Source organism: Acipenser ruthenus, chromosome 30 (genome assembly GCF_902713425.1).
Source record: "Acipenser ruthenus chromosome 30, fAciRut3.2 maternal haplotype, whole genome shotgun sequence".
NCBI classification, from domain to species: Eukaryota; Metazoa; Chordata; class Actinopteri; order Acipenseriformes; family Acipenseridae; genus Acipenser; species Acipenser ruthenus.
Window position 1 is genome coordinate 7,726,663 of NC_081218.1, and position 27,054 is coordinate 7,753,716.

At 41.6% G+C, this 27,054-nt stretch overlaps 1 protein-coding gene, 1 non-coding gene and 10 pseudogenes across 5 annotated transcripts; 1 reads left to right on the forward strand and 11 right to left on the reverse strand.

The window, feature by feature from the left end:
- Window positions 1–10: 10 nt before the first annotated feature.
- LOC131702818 (5S ribosomal RNA) lies at window positions 11–119 on the reverse strand (annotated as a pseudogene).
- Window positions 120–219: 100 nt separating this feature from the next.
- On the reverse strand, window positions 220–328 carry LOC131702819 (5S ribosomal RNA; annotated as a pseudogene).
- Window positions 329–440: 112 nt separating this feature from the next.
- LOC131702826 (5S ribosomal RNA) lies at window positions 441–549 on the reverse strand (annotated as a pseudogene).
- Window positions 550–783: 234 nt separating this feature from the next.
- Window positions 784–892, reverse strand: LOC117416328 (5S ribosomal RNA; annotated as a pseudogene).
- A 112-nt stretch (window positions 893–1,004) lies between these two features.
- On the reverse strand, window positions 1,005–1,113 carry LOC131702827 (5S ribosomal RNA; annotated as a pseudogene).
- A 100-nt stretch (window positions 1,114–1,213) lies between these two features.
- Window positions 1,214–1,322, reverse strand: LOC117966058 (5S ribosomal RNA; annotated as a pseudogene).
- A 100-nt stretch (window positions 1,323–1,422) lies between these two features.
- On the reverse strand, window positions 1,423–1,551 carry LOC117966054 (5S ribosomal RNA; annotated as a pseudogene).
- Window positions 1,552–1,652: 101 nt separating this feature from the next.
- LOC117416337 (5S ribosomal RNA) lies at window positions 1,653–1,781 on the reverse strand (annotated as a pseudogene).
- A 101-nt stretch (window positions 1,782–1,882) lies between these two features.
- Window positions 1,883–2,001, reverse strand: LOC117416325 (5S ribosomal RNA). The gene has a single exon (XR_004661617.1). It is a non-coding gene; the product is annotated as a 5S ribosomal RNA (ribosomal RNA).
- Window positions 2,002–2,101: 100 nt separating this feature from the next.
- LOC117416392 (5S ribosomal RNA) lies at window positions 2,102–2,220 on the reverse strand (annotated as a pseudogene).
- A 100-nt stretch (window positions 2,221–2,320) lies between these two features.
- Window positions 2,321–2,439, reverse strand: LOC117966053 (5S ribosomal RNA; annotated as a pseudogene).
- An 819-nt stretch (window positions 2,440–3,258) lies between these two features.
- Window positions 3,259–25,543, forward strand: LOC117416306 (putative bifunctional UDP-N-acetylglucosamine transferase and deubiquitinase ALG13). Of its 4 annotated transcripts, none has more exons than XM_059004917.1 (17): window positions 3,260–3,365; window positions 5,960–6,067; window positions 6,472–6,555; window positions 7,074–7,124; window positions 7,206–7,252; window positions 8,177–8,249; window positions 12,900–12,981; window positions 14,143–14,335; window positions 14,787–14,869; window positions 15,336–15,371; window positions 17,275–17,330; window positions 17,588–17,701; window positions 17,899–18,058; window positions 22,663–22,797; window positions 23,250–23,290; window positions 24,065–24,239; window positions 24,518–25,543. In XM_059004917.1, the coding sequence occupies exons 2-17, from the start codon at window positions 5,981–5,983 to the stop codon at window positions 24,583–24,585; spliced, it is 1,485 nt and encodes a 494-aa protein (XP_058860900.1). In that variant the 5' UTR covers window positions 3,260–3,365; window positions 5,960–5,980; the 3' UTR covers window positions 24,586–25,543. The 4 variants fall into 4 exon arrangements, with proteins under 4 accessions (XP_058860902.1, XP_058860900.1, XP_058860901.1 ...); XM_059004918.1 differs by having other exon boundaries at window positions 14,143–14,323; XM_059004920.1 differs by having other exon boundaries at window positions 3,262–3,365; window positions 17,588–17,650.
- The last annotated feature ends 1,511 nt before the right edge of the window (window positions 25,544–27,054 follow it).

The window sequence follows — 27,054 nt, forward strand, 5'->3', positions numbered from 1 at the left end:
AAAAATGTAATGCCTGCAGCACTTGATATTCCCAGGTGGTCTCCCATCCAAGTACTAACCAAGCCCAACATTGCTTAGCTTCTGAGATCAGACTTATTCAAGGTGGTGTGGCCGCAGGCGATTGCATTTCTGCTTTCATGACTTTTATGTTTAGTGAGCTGGGGGTGATTTCTCCAAAATTTCCTTTTGTCCTCCACACATTTCAATTGTAAAATGTAATGCCTGCAGCACTTGATATTCCCAGGTGGTCTCCCATCCAAGTACTAACCAAGCCCAACATTGCTTAGCTTCTGAGATCAGACTTATTCAAGGTGGTGTGGCCGCAGGCGATTGCATTTCTGCTTTCATGACTTTTATGTTTAGTGAGCTGGGTTGTGATTCCTCCAAAATTTCCATTTGTCCACACATTTCAATTGTAAAATGTAATTACAAAAATGTAATGCCTGCAGCACTTGATATTCCCAGGTGGTTTCCCATCCAAGTACTAACCAAGCCCAACATTGCTTAGCTTCTGAGATCAGACTTATTCAAGGTGGTGTGGCTGCAGGCGATTGCATTTCTGCTTTCATGACTTTTATGTTTAGTGAGCTGGGGGTGATTCCTCCAAAATTTCCTTTTGTCCTCCACACATTTCAATTGTAAAATGTAATGCCTGCAGCACTTGATATTCACAGGTGGTCTCCCATCCAAGTACTAACCAAGCCCAACATTGCTTAGCTTCTGAGATCAGACGAGATCAGGCTTATTTATTTTTTTTATTTTTATTTTTTTACAAAAATGTAATGCCTGCAGCACTTGATATTCCCAGGTGGTCTCCCATCCAAGTACTAACCAAGCCCAACATTGCTTAGCTTCTGAGATCAGACTTATTCAAGGTGGTGCGGCCGCAGGCGATTGCATTTCTGCTCTCATGACTTTTATGTTTAGTGAGCTGGGTTGTGATTCCTCCAAAATTTCCATTTGTCCACACATTTCAATTGTAAAATGTAATTACAAAAATGTAATGCCTGCAGCACTTGATATTCCCAGGTGGTTTCCCATCCAAGTACTAACCAAGCCCAACATTGCTTAGCTTCTGAGATCAGACTTATTCAAGGTGGTGTGGCTGCAGGCGATTGCATTTCTGCTTTCATGACTTTTATGTTTAGTGAGCTGGGGGTGATGCCTCCAAAATTTCCTTTTGTCCTCCACACATTTCAATTGTAAAATGTAATGCCTGCAGCACTTGATATTCCCAGGTGGTCTCCCATCCAAGTACTAACCAAGCCCAACATTGCTTAGCTTCTGAGATCAGACTTATTCAAGGTGGTGTGGCTGCAGGCGATTGCATTTCTGCTTTCATGACTTTTATGTTTAGTGAGCTGGGGGTGATTCCTCCCAAATTTCCTTTTGTCGTCCACACATTTCAATTGTAAAATGTAATGCCTGCAGCAATTGATATTCCCAGGTGGTCTCCCATCCAAGTACTAACCAAGCCCAACATTGCTTTGCTTCTGAGATCAGATGAGATCAGGCGAGATCAGGCTTATTCAAGGTGGTGTGGCCGCAGGCGATTGCATTTCTGCTTTTATGACTTTTATGTTTAGTGAGCTGGGTTGTGATTCCTCCAAAATTTCCTTTTGTCCTCCACACATTTCAATTGTAAAATGTAATGCCTGCAGCACTTGATATTCCCAGGTGGTCTCCCATCCAAGTACTAACCAAGCCCAACATTGCTTTGCTTCTGAGATCAGATGAGATCAGGCGAGATCAGGCTTATTCAAGGTGGTGTGGCCGCAGGCGATTGCATTTCTGCTTTTATGACTTTTATGTTTAGTGAGCTGGGTTGTGATTCCTCCAAAATTTCCTTTTGTCCTCCACACATTTCAATTGTAAAATGTAATGCCTGCAGCACTTGATATTCCCAGGTGGTCTCCCATCCAAGTACTAACCAAGCCCAACATTGCTTAGCTTCTGAGATCAGACAAGATCAGGCTTATTCAAGGTGGTGTGGCTGCAGGTGATTGCGGTTTTGCTTTCATGACTTTTATGTTCGCTGAGCTGGGGGTGATTCCTCCTAAATTTCCTTTTGTCCTCCACACATTTCAATTGTAAAATGTAATGCCTGCAGCACTTGATATTCGCAGCTGGTCTCCCATCCAAATACTAACCAAGCCCAACATTGCTTAGCTTCTGAGATCAGACGAGATCAGGCTTATTCAAGGTGGTGTGGCCGCAGGCGAGTGCAGTTCTGCTTTCATGACTTTTATGTTTAGTGAGCTGGGGGTGATTCCTCCTAAATTTTCTTTTTTCCTCCACACATTTCAATTGTAAAATGTAATGCCTGCAGCACTTGATATTCGCAGCTGGTCTCCCATCCAAATACTTACCAAGCCCAACATTGCTTAGCTTCTGAGATCAGATGAGATCAGGCTTATTCAAGGTTGTGTGGCCGCAGGCGATTGCAGTTGCTACAAAGGACACTGCAAAACAACTGCGCGAGTTGTGTGGGCTAATCTTGAACCTCTAATAGGGGTGTCAAACATACGCCCCGCTGGCCGAATAGCTTTTTTTTATTCACTAGAATACACCTTATTCACGCCAGACTCAAAACGAGGCATGGAGTGCAGCTGCTATCTTCCGGTCGCTGATGTCTCCAACTGCAGTGGAGAGAAGTGATGGCGTTGCACTGGTGCGTTCCGTTTTTAAGAAGTAACCCAGTGCACATTGCCCTTTTTAGAGGTTAAAACTCCAAATTCTGTACATGTATTATTTAATTATACATATTTTTTTTTTTCTGAAGAGAAATCTCAACTTTCATTTCTGTGTGAATGTACAGATTCTTCATTATAGTCACAAATTTGATTACATTTCAGTTATACTGTCCGGAAGCCAATGGGGCATTTCCAATCAGTCCTAATCAATAGATAAGTAAGATGCAGAAACTTGAGATCTGCATGGATACTAAAGGGAATGTGTCTTGTGGGATGCAATGCCCAGTTTGTACACTGTAAAAAATGACGGGGGGTTTGTAAATGTAACCCCAAAAAGTCTATGATTTTGACAAAGAAAATTTAAGTTTTTATATTTACATGAACATTTCTAGTTCCTTAGTTAATTTTCATTTGTTCCACAAACATCATATTCAGGAATAAATATTCAACGTATCAGGCTGCATAATCTCAACATATTTTTTTTGAGTATATCCATCAACTAATAAATATTATGTCGCATTCACTTGTGGACCGTGGTTAACGCAGCGTTCACGTGTCAGTGAGCGTGCACGGGATTGGACCAGAATTGTCTTCAAACTCTTTACCCCGCCTAACGGAGGCAAGCCCGGGCAAATACCTCTGGACTGGCAAACAACCTAAGTCTTTCAACAGGTAAGACCGAGCTATCAGAGTAAGTCTAAGCTAACCTTGCTAATTTGATACTTCTAGTCGGATAGATACATTTCATTCATCGTGTTGTGAAACAATTTTGTCTGAATCTGTCACAAATTAGATGGGTGTGCAGCCGTATTATCAACTTTTCTAGCTGTAGTCAATGTGGTTGTGCACACGAGTTAGCAAACCTTAGCTAGCATATTACAGGACGGTAGCCTAACGTACGTTAGCTAACGCTAGTAGCAAATCGCTAGTTTGCTAGCCAACCTGATCTCAGTCACAGCAAAACGTTATCATGGTAAAAATACTGTGTATTGTAGCACTAGTACAACAAGCCCATGTTCGGAATTAAAATGAAAGGACATATAATAGTGTTTCTTTTTCTTTTTATAAACAAACAATTTAATTGGTTGAAAAGCAAACAGATTGGTCGTTCTAAATCAAATAAACAATCGGTATACATGCAACAGTTTGAATATACGTTTTGAAAACATCACGGTATAAATGCAACAATTGAAAAAAACGTTTTGAAAACATCACAATTTCACCTGCAAAGCATTGTGGTTAATGCAGCAAAAACGCTGAAATACGTTATGTAGGGGTCCCTGTACATTCCGGCCAATCGTTTTTGCATTCTAAATCGGAAATCAGAAAACCAGAAAACGACTTGTTTGTTCTATTTCGGTTTTTCATAAAAACAAAAATCGACCCGTTTTTCATTTTCCAATTTCTGAGTTTAAAGTACAAAAACTGATTTTGGCTTGTTTTCCCATTTTTCATATTGCTTTTGTAACACAGTCTTCAAAATGGAATAATGTAATACACAGATAAATAATAGACCATTAAAAAAAAAAAAAAGTACTGATGCGTGCTCGAATGTGCCTCGTTGTTATGAAAGCAGTGTGGCGCTGAAAGCAGTCAGGGCTTTGGACTCTTGACCCGGGTTCAATCCCAGGTGGGGGACACTGCTGCTGTACCCTTAAGCAAGGTACTTTACCTAGATTGCTCCAGTAAAAACCCATCTGTATAAATGGGTAAAAATAATGTGATATCTTGTAACAATTGTAAGTCGCCCTGGATAATCGCATACACTACATGGTGAAATCGCATACACTACATACTGAAAATTCAAACAAGGTCAGTGACGTCACATCATAAAATACTCCCGCGTCAGGCAACGGAGTTCATTTCAGTTTCACAGGTTGTCAGAATGGAGGGATTGAGTATGAGGCGCCGTTTTCACCATGTAGTGTATGAGATTTCAGTGTGTACCGCATGCAATTTCAGTGTGTAGTGTATGAGGTGTCAGTTTGAATTATGTCCCTAACGGCGCTCATAGAATTCACCCCCACCCTGCACCATATTCTGTTACAAAAGAACCCCCCACTGCAGCATGAAATAATTTCGGGCCTGTGCTTATTGTCGTGGAAGTGTTCTGTCTGTTTAGCAACATTATTTATTAATTAATTTAGCGGTTGTTACAAAGTACTGTATTACAATACAGCCGTAGGGCTACATTAAGTTAATATAATAATCATCCTTGTATCACTCAGGTACAGTGCATTATAATAATGCTAAAAATAATAAGCCTTCACATAAAGGGGGGTAAAAAATCGAGGTACGGTTCTTAATATTTATATCCGGCTTTATAAATTAACTTTATAAACTTAACTGGATTATATTATCACAGCACATTTGTCCAGGACGCTCACGTATGTTTAGAGCCCCCCTTTCACGGGTACCCAATTTGTTTCACTTGGGGGGTGCATAGATTTCACCATGTAGTGTATGAGATATGTAGTGTATGAGCACGCATCAGTACTTTTTTTTATTTTTTAATGGTCTATTATTTATCTGTGTATTAGATTATTCCATTTTGAAGACTGTGTTACAAAAGCAATATGAAAGATGGGAAATTGTCCGGAATGTACACGGACCTGGTGGTAGCACCACGAGGAGGCCCTTACTATATAAAAGAAGTTGATCGGTACGCACTGAGGGCACAAACACATTATCAAAGCATGGCGTGTTTTTTGTCAACACTCCACCACGAAAATATTGTACCGTAGTGGAATGAAAATATATACTTCAGTCGATATAATTCCGCATTTCTCTTTTAGATCGTGACAAAAAAGGAATTAAACAGGTAATGCATTTCATCAAAGGCAATTTTGATCAGTGGATAGTAGCCTAATATTTAATAGTAATAATACTAAAGACTTGACAGGTCGGATTTAACTGCTGCGTTGTGTGCATTTGAAAGGGCCACAAACAGTTTACTTTGTATTAATGCATCAGCTATTTAAAGATAAATTCGATGTAGCCACAAATAATAAAACTTCAAATTAACAGTCCATCGCCTGTTCATTTATCACCTCAAGTCTGTTTTACAATTACAGGCTAGTATTACTTGGGCAGATACCAGCTGTCTGGAGCTCTGGCCTCTTCGAAAGGAAACTTTCAAACAAACCAAAAAAATAAATAGATAAAACGCCGACGAGAAAATAGGTTTTCTTTGCTTCCTCTTCGTGTACTCCACAACATGGAAATGCGAAGTCTTGATTATTTGTAGTTTATTTTGTTAAATACAGAAGCCGCTGAGCGAGGTCAACATGGATGGTTACCTGGCCAGTTTGGGTTTATATAGAAAAATTCCAGCAAGAGACGCCTCTTGTCTGTTTAGAGCTGTTTCTGAACAGGTAAGATACAAAAACATGTATTTGAGTTCTGAGATAAAATGGAAATAAATAAGTTAGCTGTCAAACTGAGTAAGTTGCTGCTTACTGTACATTGGCATTTGTAATTGCATGTACTTTACTGCGCTGTAATGAGTTTAGTTTAAATATTTCTGAGAAAATATTTGCTTTATTTATATTATCATGGAAACTATCTGGTATACTGGGATGTTTAGTGTAATTGCGTGAAGTGGAATATACAACTGTACCACGCAAGTAGTGGGTTGGCAGCTGCATATTTTGACATTTACATAGAGTAGTTTGATTTGCCGTTGGTTTGTTCAAATGGAAAGTGGAATCTCTCTTCTTTTTCTTCAATCTGAACTGTATTTCCTGGGTGATTACGTTGTATAAATGGTTCCCCCCAGCTTTATTACTCTCAGAATTACCACCAGCACATCAGGAAGGCATGTGTCTCCTTTATGAGGGCCAACCGATGCAACTTTGAGTCTGTAAGTAATTTATTGATTAAATATTAAAGAAAACTAAAAACAAAAACATTTAAGAATTTAGTAAATATACAGATGTTGTTTTTCTGGCATTTGTTTGTTGTGATTTTTAAATGTTTTTTTATTGTTATTTTTAAATGTATTTAATTATTAACTGTTTATAAAACACATGTCCATAGGTTGATTTTCAATACATAGAGAACAATACAGGACATGTGTCCAGAGTAGCTCTTGCACCAATGTGAAACGAAATGGTAATTACAGTGATGGAAATCGCTCATATTGCATAGCAGTTTCACCCATTCCAGGTTTTACTGCAGGTCTGATTAGGCAGTGTGTAGCTAACAAGCTCAGGTGTGTCTTATTAAACTCCTAGGAAACCAGGAATGGATCCAAGTGCCATGTAATAGGAGTCTTATGTGCACCCCTGTAATTGTACAGATAGGGTAACATTATTGTATTGCAGACTGTACTGCAGTATACCGTAACTGAATTATAACATGTTGTCTTGCTCATTCCAGTTTGTTGCAGGGTCCTTTGAAAAGTATTTGGAGCGGTTGGAAGACCCAAAGGTATGAGCCCTCTGTTAAATCCTTGTGTTGCTTGAGGGTTTTTTTCCTGAAGCTAATTTATGTGTTTTATTTTTCTTGTAGGAAACCGCTGGCCAGGTGGAGATTAAAGCTCTTTCTTTAATGTATAAGTAAGTGAAGTTTGAGGTGCTGCTCTTAATTGTGATGAATTATACTGGTTGTTGGCTGCTTCTTTGGTGCTTGTGAAATGATGAGGGGCACTGGCTAGAGTCAGGCACCATGAGAGCTTCCCCTCACAGCTCTGCACAGAGTGACACTGTGTACCGCAGCCCTGACCTCAAACTGGATGCAACTGGATGACCATTGATGTGTATCCACAGATATATTGTACAGTAATTATTCTTTTTGTGATTTTGAACTGCATTGTGATTTACTGAAAGGCTTTTCCTGTTTAATAAGCACTTGTAAGTAATTCTGTTACATTATAATTGTGTTAAGTTATATATTAACATTTGTACAAAGTTATTTCAGACGTGTATGTCCAGCACACATATATGAGTTACAATCAAGAAGGAAGATTGCTTCTGTTGTAGCGTATTGATAAGGCTCTGATATTACACATAGAAAAACATCACAGATATTTTGATTCCAGTTCATCCGAGTAAGTCCAACACCAAGGTATTTTATGAGCACTTCTCCCTTGTCAAGAAAGGCAGACAAATTATTTCGATCTTAATTAGTGCTAAATGGTTGACATGCTATGCTCAAGTAAAAAGCCATTTGTGATTACCCTCCTCTGTAAAGTATCTGAAATGTACATCTGAAATTGTGGAACTGTCCTAATCTGACCCATAATCCAAACCAGGCAAGAACAATAATGACATGCATGCGAATAGCAGCTGTATAGACCAAACTTCAAAAATCTGTGATAAGGGTGTAAATCATTTACAGTAGAATCTATAGTTTTTTTTTTGCTTTTAAATCACTAATCTGAGCAGGGTCTGGTCCGAACGGGTTCTGATTAGCGAGACTCTACTGTAATTTGTTGTACAGGGGGAGTAATTGTGTAATCTGGTTTTCTTTGTCTCCTGTAGACGTCGCTTCATTATATATCGTCATCCAGGGAAGCCACCTACCAAAGTTGCTGATGAGGATTACAAAGAAAAGGTAGTACTGAGTTTGTTTCAGCAGGGGCCTCTCTCGGTTTGGACCAGTGGTACCCTGATAGTCCAGTTTAGGTGTCAGCTGTGAAAGCAATGCATGTACTGGTTTGCATGACTTCTACAGTGCTGTATTACTTAACACATGCTATTGTCTTTCTAGTCTGCGCTGTTTTCCAGTTCACTTAGGACTGTATTCACATACAGCCTATGAAACCGTAGCAGCCATAATTGCCTGGTGTCCAGTGTTTTAAATGTGTTGCTAATTGCATATATTTGATTTAACACTGCACTGTGTTGAGTGGATGTGGCAAAGTGCCCCGCCCCTGTGTGCATTTGTGTGTTCTGTGTATGTATGTATGCGTGCGTATGTTAATGTTGGTGTATAGATTGGTACACGGGATATAAACGGGTCTGTGTTTCACGTGTGTTTAAAGTGTATAATTATATTTAGGCACGAGGATGGCACATCACTTCACGTGCAGATAAAATGTGTATAATGTGTGGCACGGGGTTGCACGTAATGAATTCACGTGCTGGGATTCAAGTGAGTAATTAATTAGTAATTGAATCCCAGCACAACAGTATATATAGATGCACGTTTCTTTCACTCAGGGTTAGGTGTTCGGGAGTGGAGAACGGGTGAGAAAGAGAGAGAGGAGTAATTTAAAGTAAAGATCGTAAATAAAGTGTTTGTACTCACCGTGTTTGTTTGTCTGTCCGTGCACCGTTTGTTAAGTGTTTAGTCCGTTTTGTATGTCTATTTATTTTGGCGTGTAGTGCCGTGTCCCGTGTTTTGTTGTTTCAAACCTTTTATTTTCTGTCTGTTTATTAAATGCTGAACGCGATCACGCGTTCAGCCTCACCAAAACCCCATCTCTCTGTCGTTTGTGTTCCTGTTTCTGGTCTGACGCCACCCACTCCGGCCGTCTTTGTGACACGTGGTGTCCTGCGTGGGATCGACAGCGCCTCCAGGACTCAGGCCAGAGCAGGAACCGCAGTTTGGATTTAAAAAAAAGAAGAAAAAAAAAAAAAAAAAAAAATGGCAGAAGACGCCATCAAAGTGCGGGACTGGATGCTGGAGAATGCTGGGCTGGAGGCCCAGTCTCTGCCCATAGTCGTCCAGGCCCTGTGGATGATGGACTGTGAGAGATGGGAGGCCTATCAGGAGGAACACACCCCAAACACCTTGGAGGAAGGTGTGGAGTTTGTCCTCAGCTACCTGGAGGCAACCATAAATGGAACAGCAGCCCAGGTAGCAGGACCACCAGCAGAGGAGTACCTGCTGTCCCCATCTCCACCAGCAGAGGGTGAGTACCTGCTGTCCCCATCTCCACCAGCAGAGGGTGAGTACCTGCTGTCCCCATCTCCACCAGCAGAGGGTGAATGCCTGCTGGTTTTGCCTCCACAGCCCAAATGGGAGGAGCCTGAGCATCCACAGCCCAAATGGGAGGAGCCCAAGCGGAAGGAGCCCGAATGTCCTACGCCTGAGTGGGAGGAGCCCGAACGTCCTACGCCTGAGTGGGAGGAGCCCGAACGTCCTACGCCTGAGTGGGAGGAGCCCGAACGTCCTACGCCTGAGTGGGAGGAGCCCGAACGTCCTACGCCTGAGTGGGAGGAGCCCGAACGTCCTACGCCTGAGTGGGGGGAGCCCGAACGTCCACAGCCCAACAGGGAGGAGTCGGGGCGTCCACAGCCCAACAGGGAGGAGTCGGGGCGTCCACAGCCCAACAGGGAGGAGTCGGGGCGTCCACAGCCCAACAGGGAGGAGTCGGGGCGTCCACAGCCCAAGAGGGAGGAGTCGGGGCGTCCACAGCCCAAAGGGAGGCAAGTCGGGGCTTCCACAGCCCTGGGACCCAAGCCACCAGCAGAGGGAAAATGCCTGCTGGTTCAGCCCCAGGAGCCAGAAGGGGAGGAGTTACAGGCTCAACCCCCTGAAAATTTTTGGGGGGGAGAAGGGCAGGATGCTGGTGTCCCCCAGCAGCCTCTCGCTATGCTGCTGAAGGCAGCACGGCGTGCACATGCTCCGCCACCACCACCGCAAGGAGCAGAGGAGCAGGAGCTGCCTCTGCCTCCACCACCGCCTGGAGCAGAGGAGCTGGAGCTGCCTCTGCCTCCGCCACCACCACCGCAAGGAGCAGAGGAGCAGGAGCTGCCTCTGCCTCCGCCACCACCACCGCAAGGAGCAGAGGAGCAGGAGCTGCCTCTGCCTCCGCCACCACCACCGCAAGGAGCAGAGGAGCAGGAGCTGCCTCTGCCTCCGCCACCACCACCGCAAGGAGCAGAGGAGCAGGAGCTGCCTCTGCCTCCGCCACCACCACCGCAAGGAGCAGAGGAGCTGGAGCTGCCTCTGCCTCCACCACCGCCAGGAGCAGAGGAGCTGGAGCTGCCTCTGCCTCCGCCACCGCCTGGAGCAGAGGAGCTGGAGCTGCCTCTGCTGCCCGTACCTCCGCAGGGAGTACGGTGGCCGGAGCCCCAGAAAGGGGAGCTGCCGGCCACGAAGAAGGGGGATGAGGTCTGGAGACCACTTTCCCCAGCAGCAGTTTCGCTGCAGGAGTTCTTGTGGCCGGAGCCCCACAGGAGGGAGCTGCCGGCTATGAAGAAGGGGGAGGTCGGGGGACCACCTGCCCCCGCAGCTTTTTCGCTGCAGGACGGGACCAGCATGCTGTCAGCCGTGCCACTACCGGCAGGGGAGCTGACAGCATGTCCAGCCATGGGCCCACTAAAGCCTCCCTTCCCAGCCCGAGACTTTGGCCGGGACTGCTGGGTATTTAAGGGGGGAGGTGGCCGTTGAGGCCATGTGTGCTGTGCACAAGGGGGGGTATATGTGGCAAAGTGCCCCGCCCCTGTGTGCATTTGTGTGTTCTGTGTATGTATGTATGCGTGCGTATGTTAATGTTGGTGTATAGATTGGTACACGGGATATAAACGGGTCTGTGTTTCACGTGTGTTTAAAGTGTATAATTATATTTAGGCACGAGGATGGCACATCACTTCACGTGCAGATAAAATGTGTATAATGTGTGGCACGGGGTTGCACGTAATGAATTCACGTGCTGGGATTCAAGTGAGTAATTAATTAGTAATTGAATCCCAGCACAACAGTATATATAGATGCACGTTTCTTTCACTCAGGGTTAGGTGTTCGGGAGTGGAGAACGGGTGAGAAAGAGAGAGAGGAGTAATTTAAAGTAAAGATCGTAAATAAAGTGTTTGTACTCACCGTGTTTGTTTGTCTGTCCGTGCACCGTTTGTTAAGTGTTTGGTCCGTTTTGTATGTCTATTTATTTTGGCGTGTAGTGCCGTGTCCCGTGTTTTGTTGTTTCAAACCTTTTATTTTCTGTCTGTTTATTAAATGCTGAACGCGATCACGCGTTCAGCCTCACCAAAACCCCATCTCTGTCGTTTGTGTTCCTGTTTCTGGTCTGACGCCACCCACTCCGGCCGTCTTTGTGACAGTGGAGTGAACACTTTTTTCCCCATATTAAACACTATTTTATAAGCTCTAGTAGGATTGTCTTGTTACAAGTGTGTCGCTTGTATTTCTGCTTTAGTTTTACCAAAATCTATGCACTGCAACTTAAAGTAAGTTTGACATATTGTACGTACAGAGAGCACCCCTTTCTGTAGCAGGTTTTATTACAGGTGGACAGGCGTCTCACACTTTCTCAGGCCAATGGGACGGAGGAACCAACAACCTCTATTTACCTCCATATTCTGTGTTGCAGGATATAACTGGCAAATCATAAGAGCTCCGCGCTGCTTTTTTGATTACCGTATAAACATAGTTAAGTTATTGATTAGGTCTCTTTAAAATGTTGTCTTCTCCACACATTGCTCCCTTCTATTCACAACTAATTGATTTATGCCTTTTTTTAATATTGCTTTGTGCATCTTTCTACCTAATCCATCCAGCTGTCGTCTACATAGATCATTTTCATCTTATCTGTGTCATTGCTGATAGGCTTTTTTACAAGCCCAGCTGGTGCAGGATACACACTGTAGAAAATAACAGTTCAGCAGGGGGAGCCACCTTTCTAGGAAAAACTCAATGGAGAGGTCATGCAGCAGATAAGGCACATCTTTCAATAGAGTCTAACAAAGAGAACACAAGCACAAGACTGGGTTCATTTACTCTCCAGCAAAACATCCATATTTGGTATGTCTGTGTTGTAATGTAGTTAATTATAAGCAAGTTTGATTGCGATCTAATAAGACACCAGTCCTATGAAGGACTTTCCCTCATGACTTTTAACGAAGCCTTTAAAAATGTGCTCCATTAGTAAATATAGGAGTACATTATTATTTGTTTATTTAGCAGACACCTTTATCCAAGGCGACTTACAGAAACTAGGAAACTATGCATTAGCTGCAGAGTCACTTAGAATTACGTCTCACCCAAAAGACAGAGCACAAGGGGGTTAAGTGACTTGCTCAGGGTCACACAATGAGTCAGTGGCTGAGGTGGGATTTGAACCGGGGACCTCCTGGTTACAAGCCCATTTCTTTAACCACTGGACCACACAGCCTCATTACAATGTGAACGAACATAAGACTACATCCAATGCATTGGTCATTTTACAGGCAAGATGATATGTGTTTTAAAGAGCAAGATCTCCAGTCTGACCTGTAGTGGGCTGTTATTTGTGTGTTTCAGGTTGTGCTGTGCTGTTCTAACAATGGCCACTATGATAATGTGTATCCAAAACACTACCCTGCTGCTGCAGCAGTGTGCCAAGGTTGGTAGTTGTTACACCAAATATGGTTTATTTTCCTCCATTTTGTAATTTAAGTTTGGTTCAATCCTAAACTATCCCAAAGTCATTATTCCGTTGTTGTTAATGAATGTGTCCCTAAACCATTTTAGATCTGAGAATGCTGAAATGCTACTTCTCTTTGCCTGGATTAACGATGGATTAGCTATAGCTTCAGAAACTGAGTCCAGCAGTTCTACAAGTATTAGTCTTTTCCCAAGACTCTGTTCTATTCCAGAATTCAGGCTGTTGCTTTGAAATCTGTGTCAGAACAGGGAGTTAATGTACAGGGTTAGAATGTCTGAACGTGCTTAGTATTCTGTCCTTTGAAAAAAATTCAGCCATCAATAACTGCATTTCCTGAAGAAAATGACTTGTTTGGAGGGAGTCAGAAACTAGTCTACAGCTACCAATTCAATCTGTAACCTTGGGGAGCTTTTCCTCCTGCAAGTCATCTACTATGCATAGTTTTTGTAACGGCTTCTCTTTACAACAAATGCTTGTCTCCTTATCTGGCCGATTTGCTTAAGGACACTTTTAACAAGGAATGTGTTACTGAAGGACCCGCAGATTGGGTATCGGCACAAGGCTTAACTTTAATGTATTGCAAGTGCAAGTCATCCCTTGTAACAATTACACACGTTGGAAGAAATGTTCATTTTAATAAAAAGGGCAGTTTGGAATTCAGTTTTGGTAATGTTTAAAACTTCGACACAGGTAAAGCCCTTCAATGAAGTTATTTTAAACATTAGAGCTTTTAATTCCTTTCAGAAAGTTGTAGTAAACTTTACCCCTGATGCATACAGTAAGCTTTGCAAATCTGCCACTTAAAGCATCTAGCCTTGTTTTATATTTATTTATTATCTTTGGACCAGCTGTAAACTTTGGGATAAACAGGAGTTTATAGCACTACTTTCAGTGTTATTGCTGTTATTTTTTTTCCCCCACATTTTGAATGTCTAGTTTTTAATTATTTATTTTTTGCTCAGAGAGCTCACTAAGGCAAATTGTGAAAGGATAATTGAACGATGCAAATATTAGCATTATATTCAGTTTAAAAATAAATGATGAAGATTGAATAAATGGGCCTGTCTGTGACCAGAATAGAGCGAGACCTCAGTGTGTGTGTGTTTCCTTCCCCTCCAGCTATCCTGTATGAGGTCCTGTACAAGGATGTGTTTGGGATCGAGGAGGAGGAGATTCACTCTGCCCTGGATGTGTTCCACGGCAGTGGGGGGAGGCGGTACCGCAACAGCTCCTTGATGTGCAGTGAGGACGCCAACTTTGAAACCAGCGACAACCACAAGAGCCCCACAGCAAACAAGAAGTCAGCCTTTGAGTTAATATCTAACATTTAATGTCAGATTAGGATTGAGTTCTTTTCATGGTATTGGCTGCTTCCTCAGCATTGGTCTACCACTGTGTACGCGGTACCATTTAATATAACATGAAAGTGTAGATGTAACATTGTGAGCGTCTGAACTGGTGGAAGAGTTGACAGAGTTCACACGATTTCTCAAGTCCAGGAAACAAAAAAAAAATCATAAAATTAGAAAAACCACGGAAGCCTTTAAACAACGAGCAATAGAGGAAAAAATATATATTATATATATATATATATATATATATATATATATATAAAAATTTCTCAAGATTTGAGTAACCAAAGTCGGAAACAATCATAAAGTTTCAACGGCATTTGTGTCTGCAGATGGGGCAATAAAAAGTGTTTTGAGTTCGTGTTGCATGTTTTCTGGTAATTGGTATTCTTCCTTTTGTTAAATGTGCAGTAAGGAGGACCGGGAGGTGACTGAGGGTGGCAATCCTTCTGAAGAGAAATCTGAGGAGCATATGGATGAATGGAGCAACAGTGGTGAGCAGGAGACCTTTGCAGAGTTATTCTGTTAAGGTGCTGTATAGTCCTGCAAAGAGACGCCGGGGCTCTTTTACTTGGATTCGCTGTTTTGTGTGAAGGATGCAATTCATTTGGTTTCATGTTTTAAGCCTGTGTCAGAGTCTCCGATGTTTGCATTGCTTTACAACAGCATGGAAAGTTGTAGAAGTCAAATTGATACAATTCCATATTAACACCTTTTATAGTAGGTGGGTTTCTAATCGATTCATCTTTTAATAGTCCTCGATACAAGCCCTTTCGCTTATCTTGATTGGAAGAGCACACCCATACAAAAGTGCTTTCACCTGTGTTCCACATCTGAGTGATTTCTGACGACAAATACCAAACAAAAAATGGCGGTGGCTTTACATTAGGGTCAGATCTGAATACCTGTGTTGCTTTTATGTAGCTCTTTTATTTATTTATTTTTTTTCTGTACTTTTAGGTGAATATCCTGAGGATTACATTTACACTGATCCAGGTTCGTACACACTGTCTTGTTTGAACACAGTGGTAGAACGACAGCAGCGTTGAAATGACTCAACAGGCATACAGAATCCAATGGCATTTTTCCAGTGTTGCCAGATCATTATTTTAAATAGGGGGATGTATGCTGTTTTGTTTGAAATGCACTCCTTTTAAGTCAACATGTGTAGAATATATTTGCCCTGGTTTAAAACCTGCTATCCTTTCTGCCACCTTTTGATTTTTACTGCAGCCTGTGTGGTGTTGGTGTTTTACTTTGCTTTTGCTTGGATATTAATATAATTTTAGAAACTGACGATCTCCTGGATCACCGCTTACTTGAATAATCACATAATGTGTGCATTCCTGTGAGTGATTATGCATCAACAAGTGTGTCATCAACATAGATTAGTTCCAGATGTAGCATTTTGCATTCAAGTTGAAATAAACAGCCACCGCAAAATGATCGATGAAGAAGGTTTGTTTTATACTTGAGGCAGCAGCAGGGATAAAAACAAACTTTAAATGGGGAAGTTCTATGCAGACGTGTTGAACTGCACTTGAAACCTGCGTGTCCCATTCTGATCACAGGCATTTTTAAACCACAAAAGCAAGGCATCCTCAACATCAGGTATTGAGCAAATCGGAAACCCTGACGACTTGCATCCACATAAGCCTGTATTATTGTATCCTGTTTTTTTTAGCATGGATGACAAAGTGTTTTCTTGTCCCCAAACAGCATTAAAATATAGTACAGAGATGCTAATGTGGATTCAAGTTAATACATTTCCCAATATCCTTTACACTCAGGTGATCGCACTGGGTCATGTCATTTCATTCACATTTCTTTTCTGGGAGGGCTCCAAAATAGTTCGTACTAACGGGAAATTTGTGTCAAGTGAATTTGTGTTGTAAGAAGTAACTTATAATAAACGACTGCTAAATTGCTGGGACCTTGTAGAAAATTCCCCCCATTTTTTGTGGTGGTAATGTGGTGTGAAGAATAAACTGGCCTCTGCATTAATCCTGGCAGTTTGTATATTTCAGTATAATCCTTCAGAATATTAAGATATTATTGAGTTTCTTTTTTAAACTTTTGTTTTATTTATGTTTCCATCCTTGCACTTTGTCATGTTTGTTAAAGTATGCATGCTGTGTAGGGCCCCCAATTTGTCCAGTTGTCATACTGTAGCTGTTTGCGATTAGAAACAGTATTTCCACCCTGTTTTTAATAGAAGTTCAATCTGCCTGCGCCTCGGTTGACATTTTTGCATATTATGTTACTGGTAAAAAATGAACAAATAAAATCACATTTTTGGGGTGGGGGTTTTATAAAGCGGTGAGACAGGTGCTGAATAAATAGCTATTTGTTTTTGCACTGTATTAAACAGACCTGTGTTTCTGTTTCCTTGTCTTTAGGGCACTAAGGTCCTTGCACCTGTGTGTTAATGAAGGGATAATTGCATTGCTGTGGCATGTTACAAATAATATAATCCGACCCATCCGATAATATAATGCCCAAAACAGAGACATATCGTGTGATAATAATATATTCTGACCAATATGTTATTTTGTATATTCTGTTTCTTAAAGCCTACTAAATGTAATAAACTGAGGGACGGGCTGCTGGGCACACTTGCTGTGTTTGGACCACAAGACTATACTATGTTCGAGATTGCTGACAAAACCATAGAGTGACATGATCGTTACTTGAGGGAGTCCCATCATTACAGAGGAACACACCACAGCAATGCCATTATCCCCATTATACTAGAACTGTTTCAAGTTATTTATCTATTTCTGAAATCATTGTAGTCCATTGTAGTCCACTGAAAGTGTCTCAAGCGTTCATGACACAAATGCATTATCCAAGGAACCTGGCTCAAGGTTATTAAGGACAGCATTGTGCTTTATCGCAGAGGCTGGATTCCAGAGTCCATCTGTGTATGCTGCTGCGGACTCCACCACTAACCTGGTAAGAATGTTATCACAGCCTCGCAGGCTGGGATTCACCACTTTCACTTTGTACCAAGTTGTATTGAAAATATCCCTTTATTTTAAGTTTTATATATCCCTGTTTTTTTAAATAAAAATGTAAGAGTGAAAATTAAAACATGAAACTGGTGTAATTATAGAAATTGTGATTGTATTGCTGCCCATAATCCCTGCAATGTAGTTGTTCTTGTATTTGATGATGTAAATGTTGGACCTGGAATATTGTTGTCCATTCAGGAAGGGGGGACTCGTGCTGGATCACCGCAAGATGCCGTTGCCACTTCCAGTTACTCCCAGCAGGTAACTCTCCACTTATCTGAGGCATGGACAATAAGAAGTGTACATACACAGGTGTGCAATTTAAAAAAATATAAATAATAATAATAAAATAAAGAAATAAAAAAATAAATAAATAATAATAAATTAAGAAAAAAAAAATTAAAAAATGATCTAGCAGTTTGTATCTTGTAAAAAGACTTTGTATCTGTGTGTGTGTGTATATATATATATATATATTTATATATATATATATATATCTGTTGTCTAAGGTTTTGGTGAACTCCTCGGTGAACTCCTTGTCCTCTGTCAACGCTGCTTCAGCCACCGTGTCCACCTCCGGCTCCACAGCCAGCTCCCAGTCCCCTGCAGCCCCTCCCCAGTCTACCGTGCAGCCAGTCATTGTGTCCCCCCACCCCGTCACACGACCAGGTAATGCCAAGTGTGCCAAGAGCGGTGTGTTTCCAGGGTTTATTATTATTATTATTATTTATTTCTTAGCAGACGCCCTTATCCAGGGCGATTTTACAATTGTTACAAGATATCATATTATTTATACATACAATTACATTATTTATTTATTTTTTTTACACATACAATTACCCATTTTATACAGTTGGGTTTTTACTGGAGCAATCTAGGTAAAGTACCTTGCTCAAGGGTACAGCAGCAGTGTCCCCCACCTGGGATTGAACCCACGACCCTCCGGTCAAGAGTCCAGAGCCCTAACCACTACTCCATACTGCTGCCCACCTGTTAGAGGTTTGACTGTACTTTGATTGCCTGAAGCAAGTCTTGCAGAAGCTATGGGGGGGGGGGGGGGGGAGCAGCATTCTGTACCAGATACTGTAAATTATTATTAGCGTTGCTGTGAGTGGTTTGATAGGGATCGGTGTGCAATATCAAACACTGGAGGAGATGTATACAGTACAGTATACTGTTTTAGACAATTAATAAGTTAACCAGTGTTCATTAATGCAGAAGCAGCTTTACCAATGACTAACTTAATCAGTCACAGTTACGACTTGGACATTTTGCTTTAGATTTGTCAATCTGAAGTCAATTAAATTCCTTGGCACCCAGCACTGCTTCAGTAACACCAGTTATTGCCCACTGGTGAAGCACTCTGTTTAAAGGTCTTGTGGTGTTTAGATATAATATCCATAGCCATACAAAACATGCAAGCAAGGCATGCCTTGAAATACACTACTGGGCAGCAGTATATCGCAGTTCCATCTACTTTGCTTCGTCTGAAAATAAGTTTATTCTCTCAAGTGTCTCTTAGTTGGTGTTGAATCATATTTTTTAGTAATAAGATTTTTATTCTTCCACTAACTTTGCTGTTTTGTTTAATATGATTTTTTTTTTAATAAGAGATGCAGGGGTCTGTTCAGTTGATTTGAGCAGTGGATGATCCAAGTACCACATTCAGATAGTTAAATGAAACACCCAACAGGGCTTTTAAGATTCTCTTAAGTGAATTTTTGTGTTCTGTTTAAAATAATAATAATAATAATAATAATAATAATAATAATAATAATAATAATAATAATAATTCCGAAATTGGTTCTGCTGCAGGTTTTAGAGATCAGTTAAATAGAATCCATAGTCAGAACTACAAATTGAGTCCTATTCTAGATGCATTGCCTGCTACAAACACAGGGGGTTCTGGATGGAAGAGGAGGGGTGATATAATTTAAGGGTTTAATTGCATTGCCGTGGCGTGTTGAAGGTAATAATGAGAGAGTCCCAGACTGGACAGAGCGAGAAGCATGTTCTTCAAGCTGAAGTCAGTGTGGAAATCAAGGAAAACACAGCAAAAAGACCAAGCTCAGGATGTACCAGAACTGCTGTGTGGATCTCGCGAGTGAATGACAGATTACAACTTGAAAAAACATGCCAGCTTCCTCACAGACTGTCTGAGGAACATCTTGCACATCTTCTGGCCACAGGCAGGTTCCAACCACAGCCTTCTCAAACTGACCAAGCATCAAGACCATCCTTACTAGAAGCAGATGGAAGAGGATTGGCTGTCCTTCGCAAAGATGGCAGTGACATCACAAAGGAAGCCTTGCGTTGGACACCTGAAGGCTAAAGAAAGAGAACTTGGAAGCGACTCCACCTGAGCTGGGGCACAGCAGAAAGCCAGGCCCAGGGTTGGGTGACTGTCATCACTGCTCATCCAGAACTCTGCTGCCCGCCTGGTGTTCTCTCTGCCTCGCTTCGCCCACGCTACTCCACTACTCCGCTCGCTCCACTGGCTCCCGATCACCGCTCGCATCCAGTTCAAGACTCTTGTACTAGCCTACAGATGCCTTGATCAGACTGCACCCAGCTACCTCCAGACCCTCATCTCTCCCTACACCCCCACTCGACCTCTCCGCTCCGCCTGCACTAGAAGACTGGCTCCACCTCCGCTACGCTCCCCTGCCTCCCGAGCCCGCTCCTTCTCCACCCTTGCTCCGCAGTGGTGGAACGACCTTCCTACAGATGTCAGGACTGCCCAGTCCCTGACCACATTCCGGCGCCTCCTTAAGACTCACCTCTTCAAACAGCACCTGTAGAACTCCTCTGTTGTATCCTGGGACACTATCACCCTTCATTTAAATATGCTTTATTTTGCTATTATCTGCCCCCTATTTTACTGCATTTAATCCTGTACCTCAGAATATTGTAATCTGCCAAGTGTTTAATCTGTAGTATTTTGTACTTAATCATATCCTGATGTAACTATCACTATTTAATCATATCCTGATGTAACTTTCACTATTATCTGCTGTATTATTGAATTGTGGTTTGTCACACTTGAGAATTATTGTATTTCTTGTTCTTATTGTATGACTTATATTGTAACACTTGAATGTATTTGTATTTGCTTGCGATTGTAAGTCGCCCTGGATAAGGGCGTCTGCTAAGAAATAAATAATAAAATCACTGCCTTGTGTGCCAGAGGGCATGAAGAGGATAAGCAATTAAGAGTCAATAAACATGGGTGCTATATTATTACCAATGTTAAAATAGTTATATATTTACTTCTGTCTGAAATAAATCATTGCAGTCCACTAAAGGAGTTCACTTCAGAGCAGGGTTTGAGTGTCTGTAGCATTTCCTCGCTAAGCAACGGTTTTAGAACAAGTGTTGTTAATTGGTGTCTTTCCTTTTAAGGGAGCTGCTGGGAATGGGAGAGCAGTGCCCGGTTGTTGTATAATTTTGTATTTAAGTGCTCGGAGTCAAATCCATTTGGTTTTGTGTACAGGTTCAGTATATTGGAATGCAACAAAATGTGAGGACTGTGTACCAGTATATTCCAGAGTTAACCTACAAATCTGTTTAGTTTGGCGTCCTGACAAATTTCATTGTGTAGGTGTCGGTTTGCCGTCTGGTTTTTATGACTGCTTGTCATTTTACCCAGTTTTATATGCAGCTGCACGCTACAATGACACACTTGATTTATACAGTGTGTTTCTGGTTTGATGAGCGCATTGGTAAAAGTTAGTTATTTGGTAATTGCACTGCAGAATTCTATTTTGCATATCAAAAAAGTAGTGTGGAAAAATGCAATCTTTAGACATGCACAGATCTACACTAACTGTAGCTTCACTCTGGAATACTTGGCCAATGCATATTTCTCTGTATTGAATATGGATGCACATTCGCGCTGCTAATTGCATGTTTCTGAAAGCGTTTACCTCCAGAATGCCTTTGAGACCAGCACCTGAGAGCAGTTTGCACAAATACATATATAGTGAAGTTGCAGTGTAGGCTGGGTGTTGTGCAACATCCCCAAAGAAATGCTTTATTACACAAGAAAAATAATTCCTATAACACTGCGGTCTGTTTAATGTAAATAGTGTTGGATCTCCAGTAAATATCACTGTTTAAATCTTTCTAATGGGCTTTTCTTGGTTTTCTACAGTACAGTCTGAAATACACTAAAAAACACTTGCATCCGCTGTCTAGTTTGATTTTCATAACTTCTGTACCTATAGTTCTCTCTTGGGACAGAGGGTAGGAGATGTCTTGTTCACACAGAGCGTGGTGAGGACATGAGGTGGGTTACCCAGCCATGTTCTTGATGACAAACTCTTGATCAAGCAACTAGAAAACAGACAAACACAGGTTATTTTTATTATCAAATGTGGTAATATTTCAATCGGTCTCTCTTTAGATCTGCTGAATACATCCCTATATGTCATAGCTTGTCTCTTGAGTGTTGCAGCCTTTGCTTCATCAGTACATGATCATAGAATTTGGTGAAAGTAGATTTCAAAGCAGAATTTATTTATTTGTTTTATTTTTTTAAAGCATGCCAAATAACAAAAGATCTTCCACACAAGCCTACAGGCACTAGTGATAATAAGAGGTGTGAGACAGCAGGGAGGGGGTTAATTCCTCCCTCTAGGAAAACATGTGCGGAAGGCACATTTTTGGTTTGTTAATTGTTTTGTTTAATTGTTTAATTGTTTTTGTTTAATTGTGTTATTGATTGATCATTACCTGCACCTGGCTATTATTGAAAATTAGAGCCAGGTGCAGGGTTTTAAAAGGAGAGCAGTCAGTCTGCTCTGGGCAGCTGCTGAAGAGGGTAGAAGCCCGACTGTGCTAGTGTGTGGGTACAGCCGTAAAATTAAAAAAAAAAAAAAAAAAAGGTAGAGTGAATCCTTTGTTTTGTGTGTGCTGTTTTGTTTCTTTTGTTTTGTACAGGTAAACCGCTTAGCTGTCCTGTTTAGTTTAGGTTCCTGTTTTGTTTTAGTTAGTGCTCAAAGAGAGCTAGGTGTTTGTTTTGTTTTTGTGTTTCATTAAAAATTGTGCAACCGCGCTTCAAAAATCCATTTCTGTGTTGGGTCAGTGTTTTTTAAAGGGGCAACGAACCGCGGTGAGTGCGATTCTTTCACAGAGGCTAGATAGTGGATATCAGTGTGTAGTAAGTAATGTCTGCTGTGTCAGGAACTATTGTTTAACAAGAATACAAAATAAACTAGTAAATGACTTGTAGTCATGTGTGCTTGTCCTGCATGTCTCCTGCTTCCCTGCAGTTGTGCTGCCCCCCCTGTCCGTGTCGTACCTCCCGGGAGCCCCGCTGTTTGTGAATGAGCTGGGGGAGCCTGTGAGTGCCCCCCCTCCCCCGCCACTCTACTCCTGTGATCCAAATGGGAACGACCTCCCGAGAGGTGAGCACACCGCCCACATTACTGTGACTGCAACAAGGCATGGCTTTACTAATTTCATACTGCAATTACACTTTCTGTAAAGCCTGATCTTATTTCATTTTTTTACCATTTACTATTAAGTGACGTTTACATTCAGATTATATGGGCTGGGATATTGACCACTTAAATACATTTTCAAATCGGCTTAACAAGGGACAGTTTAAAAAAAAAAAAAAAAAATCTGTTTGGTTATGAACACTTTTTTAGGATTTTAAAGTGGAGGTTGTGCAGCAGTTCTAGGGCACCGTCACAACACTTTAGGACCGTTTTTTTAAGGACAGGTTTATTTAGATTTATTAAATCAAGTTTGGTCTGGTGCTCATAAAACCAACTTCAACTGTAGGTTTCAGCAGATAAGCTTGCTGTGTGTTTTGAAGTATCTCTAAATAGCACCTGTCCGGTTCCCTTTGTAGATTACAAGGTTGTCCAGTATTACTTCAACATGGGTGTGCAGGTAAGTATTGACTTGTTTGTTCTGATTTCAGCAAATATTATGGCTTACAGTGTTATGGATTGTCTTGACTAATATGTATCTCCCTCTGCTGTTTACGTGGTAAAGTTTTCAGTGTTTATGGAAATGGAAATCGCCTTTTGATGTTGACCTGCATTATGCTCTTCGGTGAACGAGTTTGAGTGTTAGCTGTGCATGGTTCTCAAGAGAATGTCACGTGCATCTATGAACAACAAAGTTATTTACGCTCTTGGCGTGTGGTACTGGGTTCCACTGAGCTCCTGTAGGTATGCTGCTGTGTAAGCTCTTCAGTTTTGTGAGCACACATTGGTTAGAACTAGTTTTTTGAAGAGTAACTTTGGGCTCCAGACCCGTCCTTTCTCGCCTAATTAAAATCCAGATGTGTGTTCAACAGTAAAGTATCGGACTTGCCTTTTGCATATTCCGTCTGCAAGATCTTTTTCATTTTCTATAGTTATTTCAGTTCATCCTTTGAATGGGTTAACGGGGATGGAAGTAAGACTCCTGTTGTATAGCAGTTTTACCCATTCCAGGTTTTAATATGTTCTTGTTAACCAGCTTGGCTGTGTCTTATTAAACCCATAGTAAAACTCTGAATGGATCAAACTGCTGGCAATGGGAGTCGTGTTTCCATCCCTGGATAATGTTTAATACAGAATGCACTCAGTTTATGGGCTTTTACTTGTCAATATTTAATTTACAGTCGCAGCATGTTTCAGCCGTTCTTTTGATGGTGTTTGTTTGCTTGCCTCTCAGTGGTATCATCAGAGCTACTGGAACCCCATGGTGCAGATGTACCAGCAGTCTCCCACGGAGCAGTACCAGGGCTTCAGCACAGCCCAGCCCATGACCGAGCAGTCTCTGCAGCAGCAGTACACAGATGCTGGGAGATTCAATGACAATTGGGGCCTTCCAGAGTTCCCTCCTAATGGTAGGTGAGATGTTTCAGAACCTGTGGAGCAGAATCGGAAATTATTTTTCCTGGTCATCCCAGTCCTCCCCCACATGGAGAACAAAATTATCAAAGTGGCTTTTTTTTTTTTTTAAATACTTTTTTTTGGTGCAAAATTCAGACTCATTCTCGCCATGTGAAGTTACACAGCTCTATTGTGTGTATATATAGGGATTCTAGTGTGTGAACTGTCTTTTCTTTAAGATAGAAGGAGAACGTAAGTTACTGTGCTATTTTTCTCTTCCTCTGTGCTGTAGGTTTTGCCCCAAATGTGGAGGCTGCTCCAGTGTCTCGGGGGGGCAGTCTACTACCCAGTCATGACTGAGCACTTCAACCAGCAACCTCTTCCCACCTATGAGCCCTGCATCCCAATGGAGCCTGCATATCACTATGTAGCACCCTGGCCACCGGTGAACTAGCCACGCATCCACGACACGCTGTGTCCTACCACGGTTGACCAGGTCAACTACGTCGGCTCTCCAACCCCTCCTGCATACTACATCCCCCAGAACATGTAACTGGCACCACCCTAACCCTCCGGGGCCCCAGGCAGTTACTCCCGGGCTTTATCACTGAGGGAGAAACCTCGGGTCCCCGAGTGTTTTGAGGGCCCAGGTACATCTCCTGGTTTGGAACAGACCAGAGCAACAGCTTCCTGTGTCAGTCCTGTATATGTTTAAGATTTGTTTATTCTAAGCGTTTAAAGTTCTAAATGGTATGCAATTGTCACTGGGGGATTATACTTTTATATGTATGTTAATGTTTTTGCAGTTTTGTGCATTTTGACCATTCGCACTGAACATTACTGGCTATTAGACACCATAAATACAACAAGCGCTCGACTACTAGCAATCTCATTCATGGCTTTCTCTTGTTGATAAAGACTTGGCTGAATACTTTCCAATCCCTCATCTGGCATGAAGCCATTTTTTCCTGCCGTAACTAATCATTCACATCCTGTGCAGCAGGTATTGGAACCCCAGCATGCCGGGGGGTGTCAGGTGGGAGCCTAATACCTGCTGCACAGCCAGTTGGTTAACAAGGCTGTGTTGGGATTAATGAGCTTCAGTCAAAGGGAATAAGTCTGGAATTTCCACCCACAGGTTCTCTGCAATTGGAAGTTCCGTACTGTTCATGTGTTTTGACTCGTCTGTTTTTAGGAAGTTCTGTGTTTTTCAAAGTTTCACTGTTTCACTGTTTTGTCACCGTTTACAAGTGATTGGAAAGCTGGTGTTTAAAACAACAGTTTAAATATTCAATTAAAACACACGCATTAACACTGAGTTTTGGCTGATTTTTTCATTTGTTTGTTCTTTAATGTATACAATAGTTACACAGTTCTTAGTTAACTCTGCATTCTACTTGAGCAAACAATTAGGTTGCTGTTGTAGCTGACAAGGGCTGTTCTGTATTCCTTGTTAATGTACATGCAGTATATTTATATACTGATAGTTAAGTCGGTTTTAATGTAATGTATAGCCCACAGCTTCCTTGGCATTTTAACTGCAAGATGGCAAGATTGATTGAATGTTTGTTTTGTGGCACAGCCAAGTCTTCAAACAAAAAGGCAAACATCAATTTGTATTCCAGTATGATCCCCCAATATTTAAAATGTGTTGCTACTTGGAGTAGGATTGGGATTACCACACTGGTTATCCCTTAATTATATCTGGGGTACAACAGCTTTGTTGGACACAAAACCAACTAGAGCTGCATGGTGTCTGGGATATGAATGGATTATGAATGGTGCTGGCAGAGGATCATCCTGTATCCCAGGTCAGTGCAGAGCCATATGAACCCCACTAGATGCACAGTTAATACTGTACAAGACAGAAGGACAGGACTGACCCAGTGCAAACTCTTAATAAACATGGGAACAATGAAACAGGAAGATGGTGTTCAATAAAATACATTTATTCAGCAGAAATGATTGCATGTAAACAATGGGAGATTGCATATCAACCATCTGTGAACACAAAAGCTAGAAAAATGTAATAGTCTGCTTTTTCAAGGCGTGTAAAGTTGTGACAGACTAACCTCGTGGGGGGGCTCATTATTTCTACAGTGAAAACGGACGTTGATGTTTTAATAAATGTTTACAGGCAGTGTCACAGTGTACTAGTATTATAATGAATGTGATTCACCAGGTTTTGAACTGCAGCACATGAGCCTGTTCTCTCGTGTCTGTGGTAAAGCAATATCAACCTCCAGGTGAGATTCTGTAATTCAAAAATGTAAAAAACTAAGTATTCAGCATGTAGTGACAATTGCAAAGGTTATTTTAAAAAGTATAGGCTGTTTTTAGGTGGATGTAGTTCCCTTTAAATCTGTCCCCTCTCATCTGTAATACTGGAGGTTTACAGTACATTGCTTTTGCATTATTGATTTTTAAAACTCAGAACTACTGAGGATGCTTTTTCCGTGGGTTTATAAATGTGATGGTGTGGCAAAGTGCCCCGCCCCTGTGTGCATTTGTGTGTTCTGTGTTGTATGTTGCATGTGTTAATGTTGGTGTATAGTCATTGCTCCACGGGATATAAACGGGTCTGTGTTTCACGTGTATTTAAAAGTGTAGATTTGTATTTAGGCACGAGGAGGGCACAAATCACTTCACGTGCTGGTTAAATGTAATATGTGAGCACGGGGTTGCACAGAATTAATTCACGTGCTGGGATTCAAGTGAATAATTAATTAGTAATTGAATCCCAGCACAACAGTATAAATAGGCACATTTTTAGTCACTCGAGGTTGGGTGTTCGAGAGTGGAGAACGGGTGAGAGAGAAGGAGAACGTA

What these genes read in the sequence shown, in the direction of transcription:
- LOC117416306 (XM_059004917.1), top strand. Translation starts at nt 5,981, where the DNA reads ATGGATGGTTACCTGGCCAGTTTGGGTTTATATAGAAAAATTCCAGCA. An exon ending in GCTCTTTCTTTAATGTATAA is followed by an intron (nt 7,253 to 8,176) that starts GTAAGTGAAGTT and finishes TGTCTCCTGTAG; the next exon opens with ACGTCGCTTCATTATATATC. An exon ending in ATGAGGATTACAAAGAAAAG is followed by an intron (nt 8,250 to 12,899) that starts GTAGTACTGAGT and finishes TGTGTGTTTCAG; the next exon opens with GTTGTGCTGTGCTGTTCTAA.